This window comes from Triturus cristatus, chromosome 10 (genome assembly GCF_964204655.1).
Source record: "Triturus cristatus chromosome 10, aTriCri1.1, whole genome shotgun sequence".
Taxonomy (NCBI): Eukaryota; Metazoa; Chordata; class Amphibia; order Caudata; family Salamandridae; genus Triturus; species Triturus cristatus.
The window spans coordinates 756,983,142-757,001,057 of NC_140593.1; the positions used below are offsets into that span (position 1 = coordinate 756,983,142).

Consider the following 17,916-nt stretch of genomic DNA (forward strand, 5'->3'; position numbering starts at 1 on the left):
GACTGATTCCACTGACATGCCAAACACTCTTGTAGAGGACGCATGTGTAACCTTGCATGAGGCACTTTTGAAATGCATGATGCCATCATTCTCAACAGTTACATGAACATTCTGACTGCTAAGTATTGATTGGTCTGAAACTGTAGTCGAATATTTCGAATTTTGGCTGCATTGGGAGAGGCTAGATCTGTGCAAGTGTTTAGAGTCGCTCCAAGATAGGACTGCATTTGTGAAGGCTGAAGGTGAGATTTTTGTGCACTGATCGTGAAACCCAATTGGGGGAGTAGCTCTAATGTAGTCTGATCGTGTTGTAAACACGTTTGGTGTGTGCTGGCTTTGAAGAGCCAGTCATCTAGGTATGGGAAGACATGAATCGCTTGTCTTCTGAGAGGTGCTGAGACTACTGCTAGACATTATGTTAACACTCGGGGAGATGTCGTTACTCCGAACAGGAGTACTTTGAATTGATAGCATTTCCTGCTATCACAAATCTGAGATATTTGCGAGTTGCTGGGTAAACCGGAATGTGAAAGTATGCGTCTTAAGTCTAGTGTGGACATAAAATCGCTTTGTTTTAGCAGCAGAAGTACCTGTTGAAGCGTGACCATGTGGAAATGTTATGACAGTATGTACAGATTTAACGTCCTTAGATCCAAAATTGTTACACAATTGTTACAGGATTTTCAGACTTTCCATGCGGCTCTGCAAACTCATTGATTTAACAAGGTAGTGTTAGATTTCCAGTTTACTTTCTATCAAACCTAGTGCCATAAACCCTCTGGGCATACAATGTGCTTTATAAATACTATCACTCATTCTTATTGTGCCCATGGTGGATGCCATTGAATAAGATTGTTTGACATAAAGAGGTAACAAGGTCGATAAATTCTCGTGCCTAGTTTTACTGGTCAGAGTTAGTTCCACATTTTGGACACTATACGTTTTAATGCCTGCTAAAGAAAGGGGTTAATTAATGGAAGACTTAACAAGAACACTGCAATAGTAATTAGACAGAAAGACTTTCTAGAGTCATCGGATGTGAAATAATCCATAAGTAATAAAATAATTAATCAGAGGTAGTAGCAGAGATACCAAACACATTGGTCCTCAAAGATTTCCTAGTAGCAGGTATTACTCATGCTTGCATCAAATATAAACTGGTTACCAAAACGCAATTTAACCACAGAACCAGAATTAGGTTTTTCTCTAAATTTGTTCATGCAAGATCACTTAAAGTATTTTACAGACACAAAGACACAAGCAGCCCAAATGTGAACCTGCACTTTCTGTTCTGGGTTGGTGAACAGCTCTGGCAGCACCCACCAGCTGAATTTCTGAGCCATCTGAAAATCAGATTTCAAATCACGTTACACAAAAAATATCTGAAATAATCAATTAATGTTCTGAACTTGACAGTGGATGACAGTGAGCTGTCATGCAAAGGGCAGCGGTTTTAAAATAAAAATAAAAAATAACCACAAAAGGAACACAGGCAAGGAGAAGTACAGCTTTGCCAACTTAGATTATACTCAATTTTGATGAGGGTGATAACTCATTTTTAAAGCAGTACTACAGACCTCTGCACATAGATCAATTCATATCTCTTACGCAGTACATTTGCCAGGAAAAAGAACTTAGGAAGCCACATTTGACAAAATAAAATTTTAATTAAAGGGAAAGACAAAATTCTGAAAGTGAGTCTTTCAATTTTGCTTCTATTGTTACCTAATGCTCGAACACCACTATGTGCAGTTAAAGTAATTTTTATTAAGTACAGCACCGTAATCATATTTTGGGGACTGCTATCTGCCCCAACTCCCAAAGAAAACCCATTGAACGAGTCTGTAGATTTACGTACCAAGTCTGGCAAATTCATTATAAAAAACCTAATTGAAATTGTATGAGGTTAGAATCCACTTCCAGAACAGCTTTTCTTTGGTTGTTTAAAGGTGAAATTTAGAATAAATATGCAAAGAGAAGGGAAATTGTGAATTTTACTTAACAGAGCTTTTTCGCACAAGAAGCAGTCATGTTTCAGAAAGAAGCCATGTGCATTTCTAAACTCAAAAATGTTACTGTTTGCAATTGTACTTTCTAAAAAGGTACCTAGATTACACACAAGGCTTTGCAACAACTATTTTCAGAGTACAGCATGAAAAGAAACAAAAAGAAATCACAATAAAGAGAATTATATACTGGAATTAGGAAGGGCTATTCTCTGGGTCAAACAAGAGGTCAGCCTTCAATGGTTCAGTTTAAGGAATGGCCTATGCATCCAATTCTCAATCAATACCGGTGAAGTCAGAATTGAGCATTTTGAGGTGATTGATGAGCAAGATCTCTGGGTAGGATTAAGCATCAATCACATATTGGCGAACAACTACTTCAACCTCTGAAAAACAATCCAATGTATGCATTAAGGAGTGTTGATAATGTGATCAAATACAGGATACCCTGAACATCGATAGAAGGAGAGAGGGACTTACAAAATCTAAAATGGCTGATTTAAGATATTCTTAAGAAAATGGCAGAGAAAAAGTATGGGAGCTTCTAAACACAATCCATATAGCAGTGATAGTGACAAGATGCTCTCTTGGTCGACCACACTGATGACTGTAGAAAAATCAAGAAGTACTAGAAAAAAGTCTGAGGATGCAGAGGGAATCATTCAACAGTTGCAGCATTGACTTCTCGGTCCATTAGTGTTACATGAAGCCGGACCATGTAGAGGTATAGGAAACTGAGAATGTTAATAACTTTGTTCAATTGAATAGCTGATTTAGTTCCAGTAAGGGTAAAAGGATATTCTCTTCACTGGCCTCAAATTAGAAAGGGCAACATGATCAAGATGAGAAGTCTTGAGCAAATGGATTATACATAGGAGGAGGTATGCTCATACAAAGAGTTATTTTAATCTGAAAACATTATTTATTCTGATCATGCCTACCTGCGCAGGCATTTCTTTGCCAGCTGGGAAGGAGTGAGAGTACATACCAATAGAACAGTTGAGTGGAAATTGTTGCAATCATCGAATAACCCTACAACGCAACATTGAGCACCCCAATACAAGAGCACCCTATGCAAGGAAACTCTAGGTGGGAGAAATTTAAAATTGAAAAGATTAAAAATATAGATTATATGCCACAAAGTATGTGAACAGTTAATGGTTTATTGGTGGTTGGAGGTGGGAGTACAAACTGGAAGCTGGCCAATCAAAATATGTCCTGTGCTCTACAGAACAAGTACTAACCTTCGGCAACGATATATCTGTACGAAACATTAGTTAGTTAGATTCCTCACCTTAGAATATCCCCAGGTGTCAGGCTGGATCCGGAAAGATTTTTCGTCAGCAATACCCTTGCGCGTCGCTAGGCGTCGTCTGCGGCTCCGCGTCCGTCGTCGGTGTCGTGATCGCCGGGATGACGTCGGAGTACTTAGACGCCGCCCTCACACGCTGACGTCAGTTCTTGTACATAGCTTTCCGCGCCAGGAACGCAGATCCATGCAAGAGACCGACACTGGTGCCAAGAATCAAGGGCCCTGAAAGGGATGACCTCACCCCTAGATATCGGTTCGCAGAACGGGGAGGATGGGTGGGGCGGTGAGGAATCTAACTAACTAATGTTTCTTACAGATATATCATTACCGAAGGTAAGTAACTTGTTCATCTGAAAGAAACACGTTAGTTAGATTCCTCACCTTAGAATAGATACCCCAGCAATACCAAGCCCGGTGGTGGGCCTGCGAACCAAGATCACACCAGGCTGTCCAGGCAATAATGTTTGGCAAACGTGTGCAGCGAGGCCCACGTTGCTGCCTGACGAATGTCCTGCAAGGGGACTCCCCGGCTTCGGGCCCTGAGCCCTACAGGAGGGTCCTTTTTAGCTAAGGAATAACAGGCCTTGATACACAAAACGACCCACCGAGAGATGGTTCGCTTGCACCGCACCTTCTTAGCGCCCACGTAGCCAACAAAGAGTTGGTCGTCCACCCGGAACTGTTTGGTGCGGTCCAGATAGAAGGACAGCGCCCATTTTGGGTCCAGACGGTGGAGCCTCTCTTCCTCTTTCGAGGGATGCGGAGGCGGAAAGAAGGTAGGCAGAGTAACAGACTGGCCGATGTGAAAGGCAGTTACCACCTGAGGGAGAAAGGAAGGACGAGTCCTGAGAACAACTTTGTCCGGATGGACAGAAAGGAAAGGAGGCTTAGAAGAGAGAGCCTGGAGCTCACTCACCCTTCTAGCAGAGGTGATGGCAACCAGGAAAGCAGTCTTAAGCATCAGAAGACGAAGGGGACAATTATAAAGTGGCTCAAAGGGAGCGCACATCAGATAGGTCAATACTAGATTCAAATCCCACTGAAGCATTACGAAAGGGACAGGAGGGAACATGTGGGTAATGCCCTTAAAGAATCGAGAAACAACAGGGGATTTAAAGAGAAGGCTGATCAGGAAGCCGTAAGAAAGCAGAAATAGCCGAAAGGTATCCCTTGAGGGTGCCCAGAGCAGAGCCCTGCTGGGCCAGGGAAAGAAGAAAGAGGAGAACCTCAGAAAGAGGGGCGGAAAGGGGATCCACAGCCTTTGCTGTGCACCATGCCTCAAATTTGTTCAACCTGCAGGCGTATACCGATTTTGTGGAGGGACGCCTGGCTGCCAGAATAACATTATAGACCTCAGGAGGCAAGTCAAATGGCATCAACTGCCGCCGCTCAATCTCCACGCATGGAGGTGAAGCCTGGACAGGTTCGGGTGGAGGACCGTCCCCTGCTGCTGCGACAGAAGGTCCTCCTGAAGCGGCAGTCGAATCGGGGGATCGATCGAAAGACTAAGTAGCTCGGGATACCAGTATCTTCGTGCCCAATCCGGAGCCACAGGGATGACTTGGGCCCGGTAGCGCCTGATCTTCTTCAGCACTCTGGGCAGAAGTGGTAGAAGCCGAAAGGCGTTCAACAGACCGCAACTCCACTCGCGATGAAAAGCGTCTCCGAGCGAGTGCCGCCTTGGAAATTCCAACGCGCAGAACTGCTGACATTGCGCGTTCTCTCCAGTGGCGAATAGATCTAACCAAGACTCTTCCCACTGCCGAAAGAGGCCTTGCACCACGTCCGAGTTCAGATGCCATTCGTGATCCATCATGCACCGGCGGCTGAGTTCGTCTGCCTTGGCGTTCAGAGAGCCCGCCAGGTGATGAACCACCAGGGTGATGCCCTGATGTTCCAGCCATGTCCAGAGGCGCAGAGCCTCCTGACAAAGGGTCCAAGACCCCACCCCGCCTTGTTTGTTGCAATACCACATGGCGGTGGTGTTGTCCGTGAACACCTGCACTACACTTCCCCGAACAGAGGGAAGGAATGTCTTCAGTGCAAGCCGGATCGCCCGCAGCTCCAATAGCAGGCGGGACTCCACCGGAGACCAGAGGCCTCTGATCTCCGCCTCTCCCATGTGGCCCCCCCATCCCAGGAGGGATGCATCCGTCACCACTACGTGCTCAGGTTAGGGTAGGGAGAGGGATCTGCCACTGACCCAATCGCGGTCCGTGAGCCCACACTGCAACTGTCTTGCAGTGCCCTCTAAGATCAAGACATGGTCGGACAGGTTGCCCCGATGCTGGGCCCACTGGAACTTCAGGTCCCACTGTAGAGCCCTCATCCGCCACCTGGCGTGATATACCAGCAGGATGCAGGAGGCCATCAGACCCAACAGCCGCAGCACCAACCTGACCGAAACTCGGGACAAAGGCTGAAAGATCGGAATCAGAGGCTGAATATCCCGAACCCACTGTTCCGGAGGATAGACCCGGAACTGCGCCGAGTCCCGAACCGCTCCGATGAAAAGGAGCGTCTGAGAGGGACTCCGATGCAACTTCGGCACGTTGATGGAGAACCCCAGCAAATGCAGGAGGTCGGCCATAGTCTGGAGGTGGGAGACGACTGCCTGGGCGAGCCGTGTCCGGGCCTCCTCCGGACACTGGGGCAGCACGTCCTCCACCGTATCCCACAGGGAGCGGGAGTAACGGTCCAAAAGGCACGCGGTGTTGATAGACCGCAACCCCAAACTAGGGGAGGAGAACAGTTTCTTCCCAAACTGTTCCAACCTTTTGGATTCCCGATCCGGGGAAGCAGACGGGAAGGAGGTCTGGGAGGTAGAGGCCTGGATAACCAGGCTCTCGTGCGTGGGGTGCACCGACAGAAAACTGGGGTCGCCTGGTGCAGGGTGGTGGCGCCGTGCCACGTTCTGGTCCACAGGAGGAACTGTGGAGGGCTTGGACCAGGTGCTCATCAGAACGTCGGTCAGTGCTTCATTGAACTGCAGCAGAGGCTCCGAGGAGCTTGCCGGCGGTTGAAGCACTTCAGTGAGGAGATTAGTCCTCACGACCACAGCAGGCAGCTCTAGCCTGAGGGCTTCGGCCGTCTTGCGCAGCACCACAGAATACGTAGCACCCTCCTCCGTAGCCACGGATGGAGGAGAGATGAAGCCAGTGTCAGGGGAGGTATCAAGACCACTGGCATCCCCCAGTTCGTCTGCCCAGTCCTGAGGTAACTGGCACTGCTGTGCCAGAGGGTCCTCAGAGCCTCCCCAGTCGTCTCCGTCATCCGACTGCTGGTATACAGGTGGAAAGGTCGGAGACGGGCGGTAGATGAATCTGTCATTTATCGGCGCCGTGTCCGGCGCCGGACGGTGCCGCTCCGACGCAGGGCCCGGACCGGGACTAAACCGGGGAACGGCATCATCCGAAGGGGTCGGCGCCGGCGGAGGGGTCGTCAGGTCGACCAGCATCGACCGGGATCCAGGTCTGGATCCCGCGGGGGCCTGCAGCGTCGGGACCGGAGTGGACAATGGCACCGGGGCTGGAGCCACCAGCACGCTAGGCCTCCCAGTTGAGCCAGAGGGGCCCGAAGGCGCGCCGGCAGTCATCGACGGCAAAGCCAGGGTCCTCATGGCCACGAGGAAGTCTCTAATCTCCGCCGGAGTCACGTCAGACCCAGGGACCGGAGGGTATGGTGTCGGACGGGACTCCCGCAGCTCCTACGGAGCTGCGAGGGTGGTGCCACCCGAACCCTCAGCCGAGTCGCGCAACCGGCGAGGGGAGGCAGAAGAGCAATGTCGCCTCTTCGACTTCTTGCTGTGCTTCGACTTACCAAAGTGCGAAGACTTCGACCCAGACGAGCGGTGATGGCTGCGGCTCCGCGACCGGTCCCTCGACCTCCTACTCGACCGGGACCTTGAGCGGCGCGGAGCCGACTGCCGGATCTCGAGCAGCTTGCGGGACCGCTCCCGCCTAGCCTTCGAGGTCAAGGCCCGGAAGTCGAGGCATGACTCGGCATCGTGGTCGGCCCCAAGGCAATAGAGACACTGGCGGTGGTGATCCGTGACCGACATCAGTCTGTGACAGGTGTCATAAGGTTTGAATCCAGGCATCCCTACAGGCACCAGAGTCGAGGTCGACTAGAAATAGAACCAAAAGAGTTCAAAAAGTTTAGTCAAAAAGTGACTAAAAGGGTATGCTCTTCCCGGATCGGCGCTTACTGGCGTGGAAAAAAGAAGAACTGACGTCAGCACGTGAGGGCTGCGTCCAAGTGCTCTGACGTCGTCATCCCGGCGATCACGACGCCGACGACGGACGCGGAGCCGCAGACGACGCCTAGTGACGCGCAAGGATATTGCTGACGAAAAATCTTTCCGGATCCAGCCTGACGCCTGGGGATATTCTAAGGTGAGGAATCTAACTAACGTGTTTCTTTCAGATAATACAATTCTAAGCATACTGGAAAGGACCAAATAAACTACATTGTACATGAGGACAAAGTGTAATCTACTAAACAAAATTCTTATTGACACTTTCTGAAGAAAGACGTCTTTGTAGGGCTAGCCAATCCAGATCCTTACCTGGCATAAATTAGAACTAAAAAAAGAAATTGATTTGTTTCAACCAGAATGATACTGGAAACCACCAATGAACTCCCAAAATGAAATATCTGTAAGAACAAAGACCTATATGCATCACATAGAATTCAAACATTTCAAGATCTGAGGGAATATAATTGCTGACTTAAGGGGAAACTGTGAAGGTTCTCTAGATCATTGCAAAGAAAGCAGGGGAACTTGGTAAGTATGCTGGTTTCAAATCAATGACTGTAAACATAAGCGAAAAATTCAAGTTTCTCAAGATCATTAATTGCAAAGAACTCTTCTTGTCTTATCACCTTTATGAGCTTGAATATGAATGCTTGTGTAGTGGAAGGTTTAGTTGGCTCAATCACTCCAAGACGATCACTTGTTAAATTCCTGTATTAAATATGCATTATTTGGTTGAAATTTCAGACTGTCCTAATGTCATGAGTTGCCACTATGAAGCTATATGCTGAAAAATTATTTGAGCTGATGCCATGGGAATTCCTCTGAGCAGCCTTAGAATTAATAGGGCTTTGTTTCTAAGTTCTCTGGGTTACTGGAATATGTTTACGAGGGAGCAACACCTCAGTTAATAAACAGCAAACAAGCAAATGCAATTGAAATCAGTAGAGGGATCCACAAGAGCTGCCTCACCTCCCTTCAGCTCTTTGCACTTTTTTTACGAATTGCTGGCCAATAACATGAGACAGTCCTGACATCCGAGGCCCATAAAACCACCCATGGCACCCAAATAAGACTATTTTGACCTTTTCCTTTGATCTGTGGAATGATAACATCTCTTTCTGCTATTGAAGCGAGATGGATTTAGTGAAAACTTAATTTGCTGGATTAAATTACTTCAAGACAGCCTTGTGACAAGCATCCATCAGAATGGGTTGGTATCTGATCCTTTCATCATATGTGGTGGGACTAAGAAGGAATGCCTACTGTTCCGTATGTTTTTTGCCATCATTATGAATCCTATTGCCTCTGGGCTCAGACAACATTATGCAAAGCGGGGCTCAACTTCATTACTAGACACCTTTTTATGTCCTTACATGCTGATTAGCTCACTCTTTGTCTGGGCCCAATCTATTAACATTTCACCAATTATAGAAGACTTCCTCAAGCACAAATTCCTATTGAGCATCTCTATCAATTGGGCTAAGTCTGTAGTCTTTCCACTCACTTCTTCCACCCGAGTGCCCTTCAGAATACCCTTTGAGATGTAACAATTCCTCTGTCAAGTACCTTGGGACCCACATTAGCAGGGATATTTAATCCATTATGCAAGGTAATTAAGGTACAGGAATTGCCAGACTGGAATGATCAAATCACTCATTGGATCAATCAACTGCCTTCTCTGGGTGTTTGGATAGCCATAGCTAAGATGATAATCCTTCACAGTCTTTTTCTGTCTCTTTGTGAATATCTCTATTACCTCACTAAATACTTCTTCAATCAGCTGTGGCCCTGGAGGACTAGGCTCGCAGGGACTGGTAAACAGCAGTGCTTACTTTGGAACATGCTGGCCATTCTCTTTAGGCAGGGGGAACTCGCTGCTCCAGATTTTGAGCTACTTGTGTGCAAAGGTTCATTTTGCACATTACTAGTCCCACCTAAAACCATCCAACTACATTTCTCAATCAAGACCGATATTGTCAGCCCAATCACAATAAACAAGGTTCTTTTTATATGTCTTCCATATGACCTACGGCTGAGCTGCATACTGATTTTGGAACCCAAGTCCGGATTTCGAGAAAAAGCAGACCACTCGTCATAACCCTTGATATCCGGACTTGGGTAACAAATTTGGGATGTAATAGGGCCCCTGAATGCCATTTATGACCTGAAAATTACTTTGATTATAAGGAAGAGTATATTCCCCAATATGTGATGATACTGTACCAAAAAGGATAAATATGATTATTTCACAACATTATTCTGGAGTTTTTTATGTGATTACTTTCAGCCCTGATGAAGTTCCGTGGAACGAAACACATTGGCTGGATTTTAACCTATGTATTATCAATAAAAGAAGATTTTGGAATAATTAAATTAGATGTGGACTTCTTTTCTGGTGCACCTTCCTTTTGTTGAAAAAGTTCTGGATCTGGTTGTCAGTGGCACTCAACGGCAGCAGGTGCTGAAGAACTGTGCACAGGACGCATACTTTGAAGAATTTGGATTGAGGTGCAACACTTACAGTCCGCCATTGAAGCTTTTGTTTATGTAAACACTGGAAATACTGTTGTGTGTAGAGTGGGCAATCTTCAAAATTACAGACTGCAATTAATCAATGTAAAATTTTTATGCAGAATATGTCACACACCTTCAGCACTCTTCGGGTTCGGTCACCAAGATAACTCCAAATCCACTCGATGCATAGACCCCCGCGGCTGGCATTCTTCACTTGGCGTGGTAATGCCTGACAATATTTGGGCTAAGGTTACAAGGGAACTTGCTGATATGACAGAGTTGCTATCCATACACATCACTGCTGGCTCTGTTGGACTGTGTTAAGGACTCTCCAATCACGGCTCAGACTCTCATTGCCTCGACTATGTTATTGGACAAAAGAAAAGTAGCAATTCACTGGTGGTCAGGCCACCCCTGCATACTGAAGGACTGGTTAAATTACATTGCTTACCATAATGAACAGCTGTATACATAGTGTGATTTTATGCCATCCTGATCATAGTCCAGAGACCTACAGGGACCATTTTGTCAGTTTCTCCTGTGATGTCCTCAGGCAGAGAGCACAACTGGGAAGAATTAGGCCATCCCAAAGCCCCAAGATCTCTTTGATGCTGATGGGTCTGATACTCTGCTTATCACGGCTATCGCCTGCCAGAATAATGTTGCTCTGACTGCATTGGTCATGTGTTTGCTGGAAACCTCTGTTGCCTAGCCTTTGGCTGTTTCTGTGTGCCTTCTGCTATAGATAGTGGGGGTTATCTCAGGGAGGTGGATGGGTGGGAGCACAATTTTATTCCCAATTTGGAAAGTTCAATAAATAAACAAAGACAAGCAACATTCAGACACCTATTGGCACCTAAAGCCTATCCAACCCATACCTATATGCTATCCCCTGTTAACTTATCGTCTATAACATATTCAGGTACAATCTGCAACTACAGTTGATGAAGGACTTACTGCAATTTTGTAAAAGTGCTGTGTAATCCCCAATATGTTTGACTTTACTGTGCCTCATTTAATGTGCATTGAATTAGCATCCATATCATAAGCTATCTGGTAATGGTTTATTTCTCCATATATTTAATATATATCGGGATTGAAGTTGTGGAAATCAAAGTACTGCAGGTGTATGTTCTATGTGTAGAAAATATTGTAATTAAGGAACTGGCCCAATAACTCTAGGGCTGGTTATGATGTTGCTACTTTGGCAACTTTAAAAATAAAATAATAAACGTGTTTAGATTTTATCCTAGATATATTAGACATTGTACTAGCTTCCATGTTGATTTGTTCATGTTGATTGGCAAACCCAGTCTGGAAAATACTTCCCGTTGTTTTGAATCCTGTGCTGCTTTAGACTGATATTCCACTTTTATTAGCCAGTCATTGGCTGGGACTCCTGTCATGCACTTTGGAAAGGATTGTGGAGCTGATTTCAGGCCGAATGGCAGTGCAGCATACTTATAATGGTCATCTTTTACTAGGAATCTTTGATATTTCACGTGATGGGGAGCTACAGGTTGTGTAAATAAGTGACTTAAAGATCCATGCTGCATTTCCAGTTGTCTTTATTTATGTGTGGGTAGATGTGATGTAGAACCAGCATTCTGAATCTTTCATTGTGATAAATCTGTTGACAAACCATGCATCTAAAAATCAACATAGTGTAGTATGGCTCTTCTTTAAGCTCCGGAAGTATATTTCTTTGTTCTGCTTATTTGATAGTACTTTCTCTATCTCCACTTTTGTAGTAAAAGATGAGTGCCAACTTTATTAATGATAAATAATCTTTGCTATTATACCCTCTCACCACCACCACAGGAATGAGTAACTGTAGTGGGGTGTTAAGCCATCGTAGCATGTTGTCAGATGAGTTCCTCTTTTTTTAATTGAACGCTGTTAAGTGGCGTGGTATTTTGTGTCTGGTACCGCTTCTGGTATTGTTGCCACAACTCCTTATGGTATTGGCCTGAAGGGGGCTTTTTTAAATGTGTAGAGGCTGTACAACACATCTGTCCTGCTGAATCTATCCTCTTGCTGTATCTTTTTGAAGGTGAATTTGAGCCTGGTGCGGAGGCATGCTTTCTCCTGACTGAGGGGATAATAACTAAATCCAGTTGTGGATCAATGTATTTTAAGAAGACCTTGGTTTTGCTGAGAGGGTATCGTTTTCTTTAAAAGATCAGGTGTAGCAGCTTGGAAACATTGCTGGAGTCATAAATTTCTCCTACGCAATGTCCAGTAGAAACGTGACCAGAGCAAAAGAAGCAATAGGGGCTTAGACAAGTTCCAAAGGATGGGGTCAGGAGATAGTATGCCCGGCGTCTCACACCTCTGGCACCCAAAACCCACACATGGGGTATAGATTTGATATTTCTTCAAAAGGAGGGCAGTTGTTAATTATTCAATACAATTGATGCTCCAAGAACATGAACAATGTACTCAAATATTTTCATAATCTTTCTTTCTTCACTCATTTTTCTTTAGACAAAAAGTCTTCTAATAGACCACAGCCAACACATTTCGAGGTAACACCTATATTTCTAGGCAATGATTCATGAACTATATTGAATTATTAATAATTATCCTCCTAAAGAAGTATCAAGTGAAGCTATGGCACAGGCCTTGGCTGAAGAATCTCCAGAATGAGACACTGCTTGCTGCGGTTTGTCTAAATGAACATTAAGCTTCACCGCTCCTCTGGAGAGAACATCCTGATACGTTAGAGTATTTTATACTGGAAAGACTCTGGATGGAGAATAAGCCGGTGAAGTAAGTATGCAGGAAGAGTGTGATGACCCAGAATAAGGAACCTGAGCTCGTGAGGGTGATCTCAGTATTTTGCTGACAAACATAAGAGATGATGCTGTAGTGAGAGATTCCATTTTCTCAAATAATATATATATATATATATATATAAAAATGTTGTTTTAGAGGAGTATTTTAGTGGAAAACAATCCAAAAAGTAGCGAAGGTGTCTAGACTGGATCCTCAAATGGAATTATTAAACTCACTGGCCGATCAGGCAGGGAGACCGGATCTGGATCCACAACCATTCTTGTGCGAAGTAGTCGAGAAACTGTGGTTTCCTCTGTTCACCTCTAGTTGAAAGAGCAGAATGACTCTGTAGAAGAGGATCCAGTCTAGACTGGAAGAGACAGCGACCATGCTGGGGAAAGTGAAATCCTTAACCTTTCTGACATCAATGGGGAATGCACCAATGTCGATATTGGTCTCGTCATCAATGGTGTCTGTGTTCTTGGACAATCTTGGGTCTTTGATATATGGCATGAAGTATTGCCATCAACAGCAAAAGAGATTTACTCACTGTCAATCTTGAGTATTTTGACATCGATGACTTGGGAGCTTCTTCGGTGCATCGTCACCACTGAGTCCTCCATTGATGGGAGGTAGGTAGAGACTGATCTGTTAAGATTGCTTGTCTCCTTCTGTAGCCCTCATGCCCTGCACCATGCCCCTAAGTTAGATGCCTGTCTGTCTTTAAGTGTTCGCTTAATACAATATCTGTTTAACAAATGTCATACTTTTTTGACCGAGTGGGGTACTGGGAGTCAGACCACACAGACTTGTGGGCATCTCTTGCTGCCTCCTTCCTTCCACTTGAAGGCCACTTATAGAAAAGGGATGGCATTCTGACTAAAATATTAGTCAGAGTCAAGAGGAAATAAATCACTTCATTCAACCACAGATGTTAAAATTAAGTTGAGTGAAAAAGCAAACATTGTTTTTGACATAAAATGTAAATATTTTCAGCGGTGTGAAAACCTCACAGGTTTTCGGGGGTAGGATTGATGAAATGTATAATTCCGACCACGGAACTGGCAGAATTTGTTGACGGGATTTCTTCCCACCAGACTTCAGAAATGTGAGAACAAGCGAGATTTGGCATCCCTTGGCACCATATTCTAATGCGGGCTGACATGAGCGGTCATAGTCAAAAGGCTGCTTCTCGAGTAGATTTGCTGCCCTTGAGTAGATTTTCTCCTAGGGCAGAAGTAACATCAACTCTAATGGCATCACACACCATGGTGTAGTTTGCACCAATTTTTCAGCACTACTCACACTCATGGTGCTAAATTACAGTGCGACATGAAAATTTCAGCCCGTTGGTGAAACTGCCCGGAATCTGAGAGTTTTATATAACTATGTGGATTTCTGCAGAGTGAAACTCCCTGAGTTCCGCCCACCCCTAGTTTAGAGATTCTGCTGAGGCAAGCCAGAAAAAAAAACTGACTATGGAAAGCAACTGCCAGTACAATTCATCGTAGAAACGGAAGCCTTCCAGGTTCTTACAGGGAAAGGTCTCTTTTCCTTACTTCTAATGTAAGCTATGAGGCTACATTTTGGACCTTCTTGTACACAATATTTGAAGGTGTTTGTTCATGACAGATGCTGCAATGCGCATACTTTTGAACACTGCATGACAACATTATGGACATTCAGAAAAAAATTACATTTCTAATAGACTTCATTGTCTAGGATTTTACATGGCTGTATGGATAAAGACATTCCACAAAGTAATCTCCATGAAAGTACAACTATGCTAATACGTTTTCAGGGTCTACACAGGCAGTGGGAAATTATTCAAGCCTTTAGGACGTTCAATGAATATACAATGATTCATAAAAAGCATTTAAGTTTGTATTGACAACTATTAGGTAGAGAGGTGAATCTTCAATTTTTCTGTGAGACTTGCTTTGTGCAAGCAGAACTGGAAACATCTCTGCTAAAGACCATATGCAGGCTTCTTGGAGCCAGATTGATCCTAATAGCTTGCTGGAACAAGGGCAAGAAATAAAACGACATTTTTGAAGTACAAAACAACAGATCTCGTGTTCGGCTTAAGTATGTGATGAAAGGCCATCTCTATTAACACCGACAACCTCTTTTGGTTTTAAGATAGTTTAGCTGGTGGGTTAGTGAATAAATACATCATACCATGAAATGAACTTTTAAAACAACTGTTACAATTTATTTTCATATTTTGTTTATTAAATTCTTTCTTTGCCACTATTTTGTTTTTTTTTAGTTACATCTATCTACATTATTTGTCTTACATTAAGACGTTGAATTAAATAAAGTCATTAAATCTATAGTCAACAAAACCCAAATTGCAGAGACTTCATCCTCCTGCATCCACAAACCTAATCTAATGCCAATTCAATTTCCCTCCAACATAATACAGATGCTGCTGCAGCACAAGATTACAATTATTCTCATTGTTATAACCTGGGCAAACCTGCAGTGGTTCTCCAATCTTCTTTGCCTATTCTACGAAACTTGAAACATGTGCTAGCTGGATTTCCCAACAAGGATGTCAGGTAGGATTCCTCACCACGGCTTTCCATGTGTGAAATTAAATGCCTTATCCTGAGGTACATGCAGCATGGTCACCTGAATCCACCTACAGACTACACAGAAACTCAAAAAAGTTAGAGTGGCCTTTTACAGGAACCACGTATGTATCTAAGTGGAAAATACTTTGTATATAGCGGATTAAAAAAGTGCTTGATTTCCAAGAAGAGACAACACAGTTGCATCTTCTTTATTTCACTAAGTCTGGATTACAATTTCCCTCTTAAAAGTACATGTGGCTGAAAGCACTTTATATCATGGAAATCTTTCCAAGCATATTCATTCTTTCTCTCACGCATTAAGGTTATGCTTTCAAAAGCTGTAAACTCTGTTCCCCATAACAAAGTTTCACTTAGAATCCATCCTTCTTACCATCCTAAACCCATTTGAGATTTACGTACAAAACACACAATTTCACTGCCTGCGTTTTTTTTTCCAAATCCTATTTCACTGGTGGAAAGTCTTCTGCATAATTGGAATATTCAAACAAGATAATATAATTTAGGAGAAAAAAGAATTGAGTTCTGATTATAGCAATGTTTCCTTACCAAAAGTGATTTCGATTTTTTAAAATCATTTACAAAGTGTATCCTGCAAATGGTCACATACGTTCCTCTGCCTAATACTAGTAAAGAAAATCCTATGATTCAAACCTTAAGTACATGAACCGAGATGACCCACTGAAACTGGGGTTTGTCACTACAGTGCTCAATAATTTTTAGTGCGGAGGTTTTCTTTTAATAGCCCTAAAACTCTTGAAAGTAATATTAACACATTAAAGACAAAGTAAAGAGGAAATAAATCTTTGCAAACACGACTTACTAGAGAAGGGCTGTTAGACATGTTTCACAATGAAACCAAAGTGGCATCTCCTACTGGAGCCATCTCAGAGAAGCCATAGTAAAATTTCCTAACAGCCTTAATTGACAGACTTTCGTCAAAGTGGAAGCAATATCTTATCTATGAGTATTGCAAAACTAAGTGACACATTTTTTTTAAGTTTAAGCAGCCTTAATTTTCCAATTGTTAGCAAACGAGGAATTTACGAAGCATTTTAACATGGTCAGTTTTATCTGTAGACAATGAAGTCACCTGAGAGAATCGTATAGTTACAAACAATATGTATTTGTGCATACTGATGACAAAGGTATTAATTATTCAGTTAAACAAATTTACATGTACCACTCGAGGGAAAAAACAAATGCATCAGGTTGTAGGGTGTCTATTACTCCTATCTATAGCTAAAATATGGTGCCAAATGAAAGACTATTCTTCGAAAGTCAACAAACTGGCAATCAATGATCTAGTAATATAGGTCTCCTTTGTTTCCAAAACTGAGAAGTCTTTATCTAACTGGAGATGAAGCATAAACATTTATTGTCAATATCAATGTTTTATTACTTACTAAGAATATGCTGACAAGATCTTCTTCCTCTGCCTGTGTAGGACAAGTTGTATGGATGAATGGCAGAAATGTTTCTGTGTAATCAAATAGGTATAGATAAAGCATGCTGAGCCTTGGGGAACTCTTCAGTGCATACAGCAGGAACAGTGATTTTCCAGGATTCACTGCCTTGAATAAAAAACAACATTTACACTAAATATTTAGCTATCTGAAAAAAACAGGATAAGAACACATTTTTCCAGAGTCTAGATCAGAATCTTCAGATAAGAATCATATCAACTGCTGCAATATATTTGAAATGGATGTCAAATGTACAGTAACACTCAAAATGTTAGCCATTTTCAGGCCGGACATCAAAATGTGTGCAATAGTGGCAAATACTAATCAGTCCTCTAGTAATACAGTGAACTTGTAAAAACAAGGTGACTAGTTGATAGACCTGCACAAATATAAAATGCCTAATTTATTGATGTCATTATCCCATTATGACTAACAAAAAAAGTTTATATGAACAATTATCTCTAATTAGAAAAAGTCATTCTTGTTAGTTTAAAAAGCCAGCCTACTGACAAATACAGAACCTCTCAAGGGTGTTAAACAGAAATGTGCAATTTGAATCCATCATTGTACGGTCTTTTATGTGAGGTTCCGGCAGACATATTTTTACTATATAGTATCGGTATGAATTCATGTGTTAACCATTGTCCTAGGGTCAGTAATATAAATTCACTCCATATGAACAACTAAGTCACTGTAGGCTTAGAAGGCAAATAGTCGGGGCTTACAAAAGAGGGTCGCAGAAATTAGTGTGTCAGATACTGTAGGACACAGGAAATAGGTCATAACTTTCAAAATGTCACAATTCATTGGTTCTCTGGATCTCTCAGAAAGGCTTCTGCTGTGAGGGATCATGATTTGTGTTATGGATACTTATGCAGGGCGTTGGGAATAAATTATTGTTTTAGCCTAACGCTGGGTACCCTGCTGCAAAACCCGGGGTGGCATGTTCAGATCCCAAGTTTCTCATACAAAAATAAAATAAATA

General features: G+C 43.3%; 1 protein-coding gene across 4 annotated transcripts in view; it reads right to left on the bottom strand.

Moving 5' to 3' along the window:
• The window catches only part of BFAR (bifunctional apoptosis regulator), a 317,639-nt gene that overhangs the window by 90,312 nt on the left and 209,411 nt on the right, over window positions 1-17,916 (bottom strand). For 2 of the 4 annotated variants that reach the window (XM_085628279.1, XM_085628280.1), the window contains exons 7-8: window positions 16,872-17,039; window positions 1,278-1,343 (exon numbers count right to left, since the gene is read on the bottom strand). In XM_085628279.1, coding sequence (XP_085484405.1) covers window positions 1,278-1,343; window positions 16,872-17,039 — 234 coding nt within the window. The remainder of the gene's footprint in view (window positions 1-1,277; window positions 1,344-16,871; window positions 17,040-17,916) is intronic. The other 2 variants (XM_085628281.1, XM_085628282.1) reach the window with 1 other exon arrangement.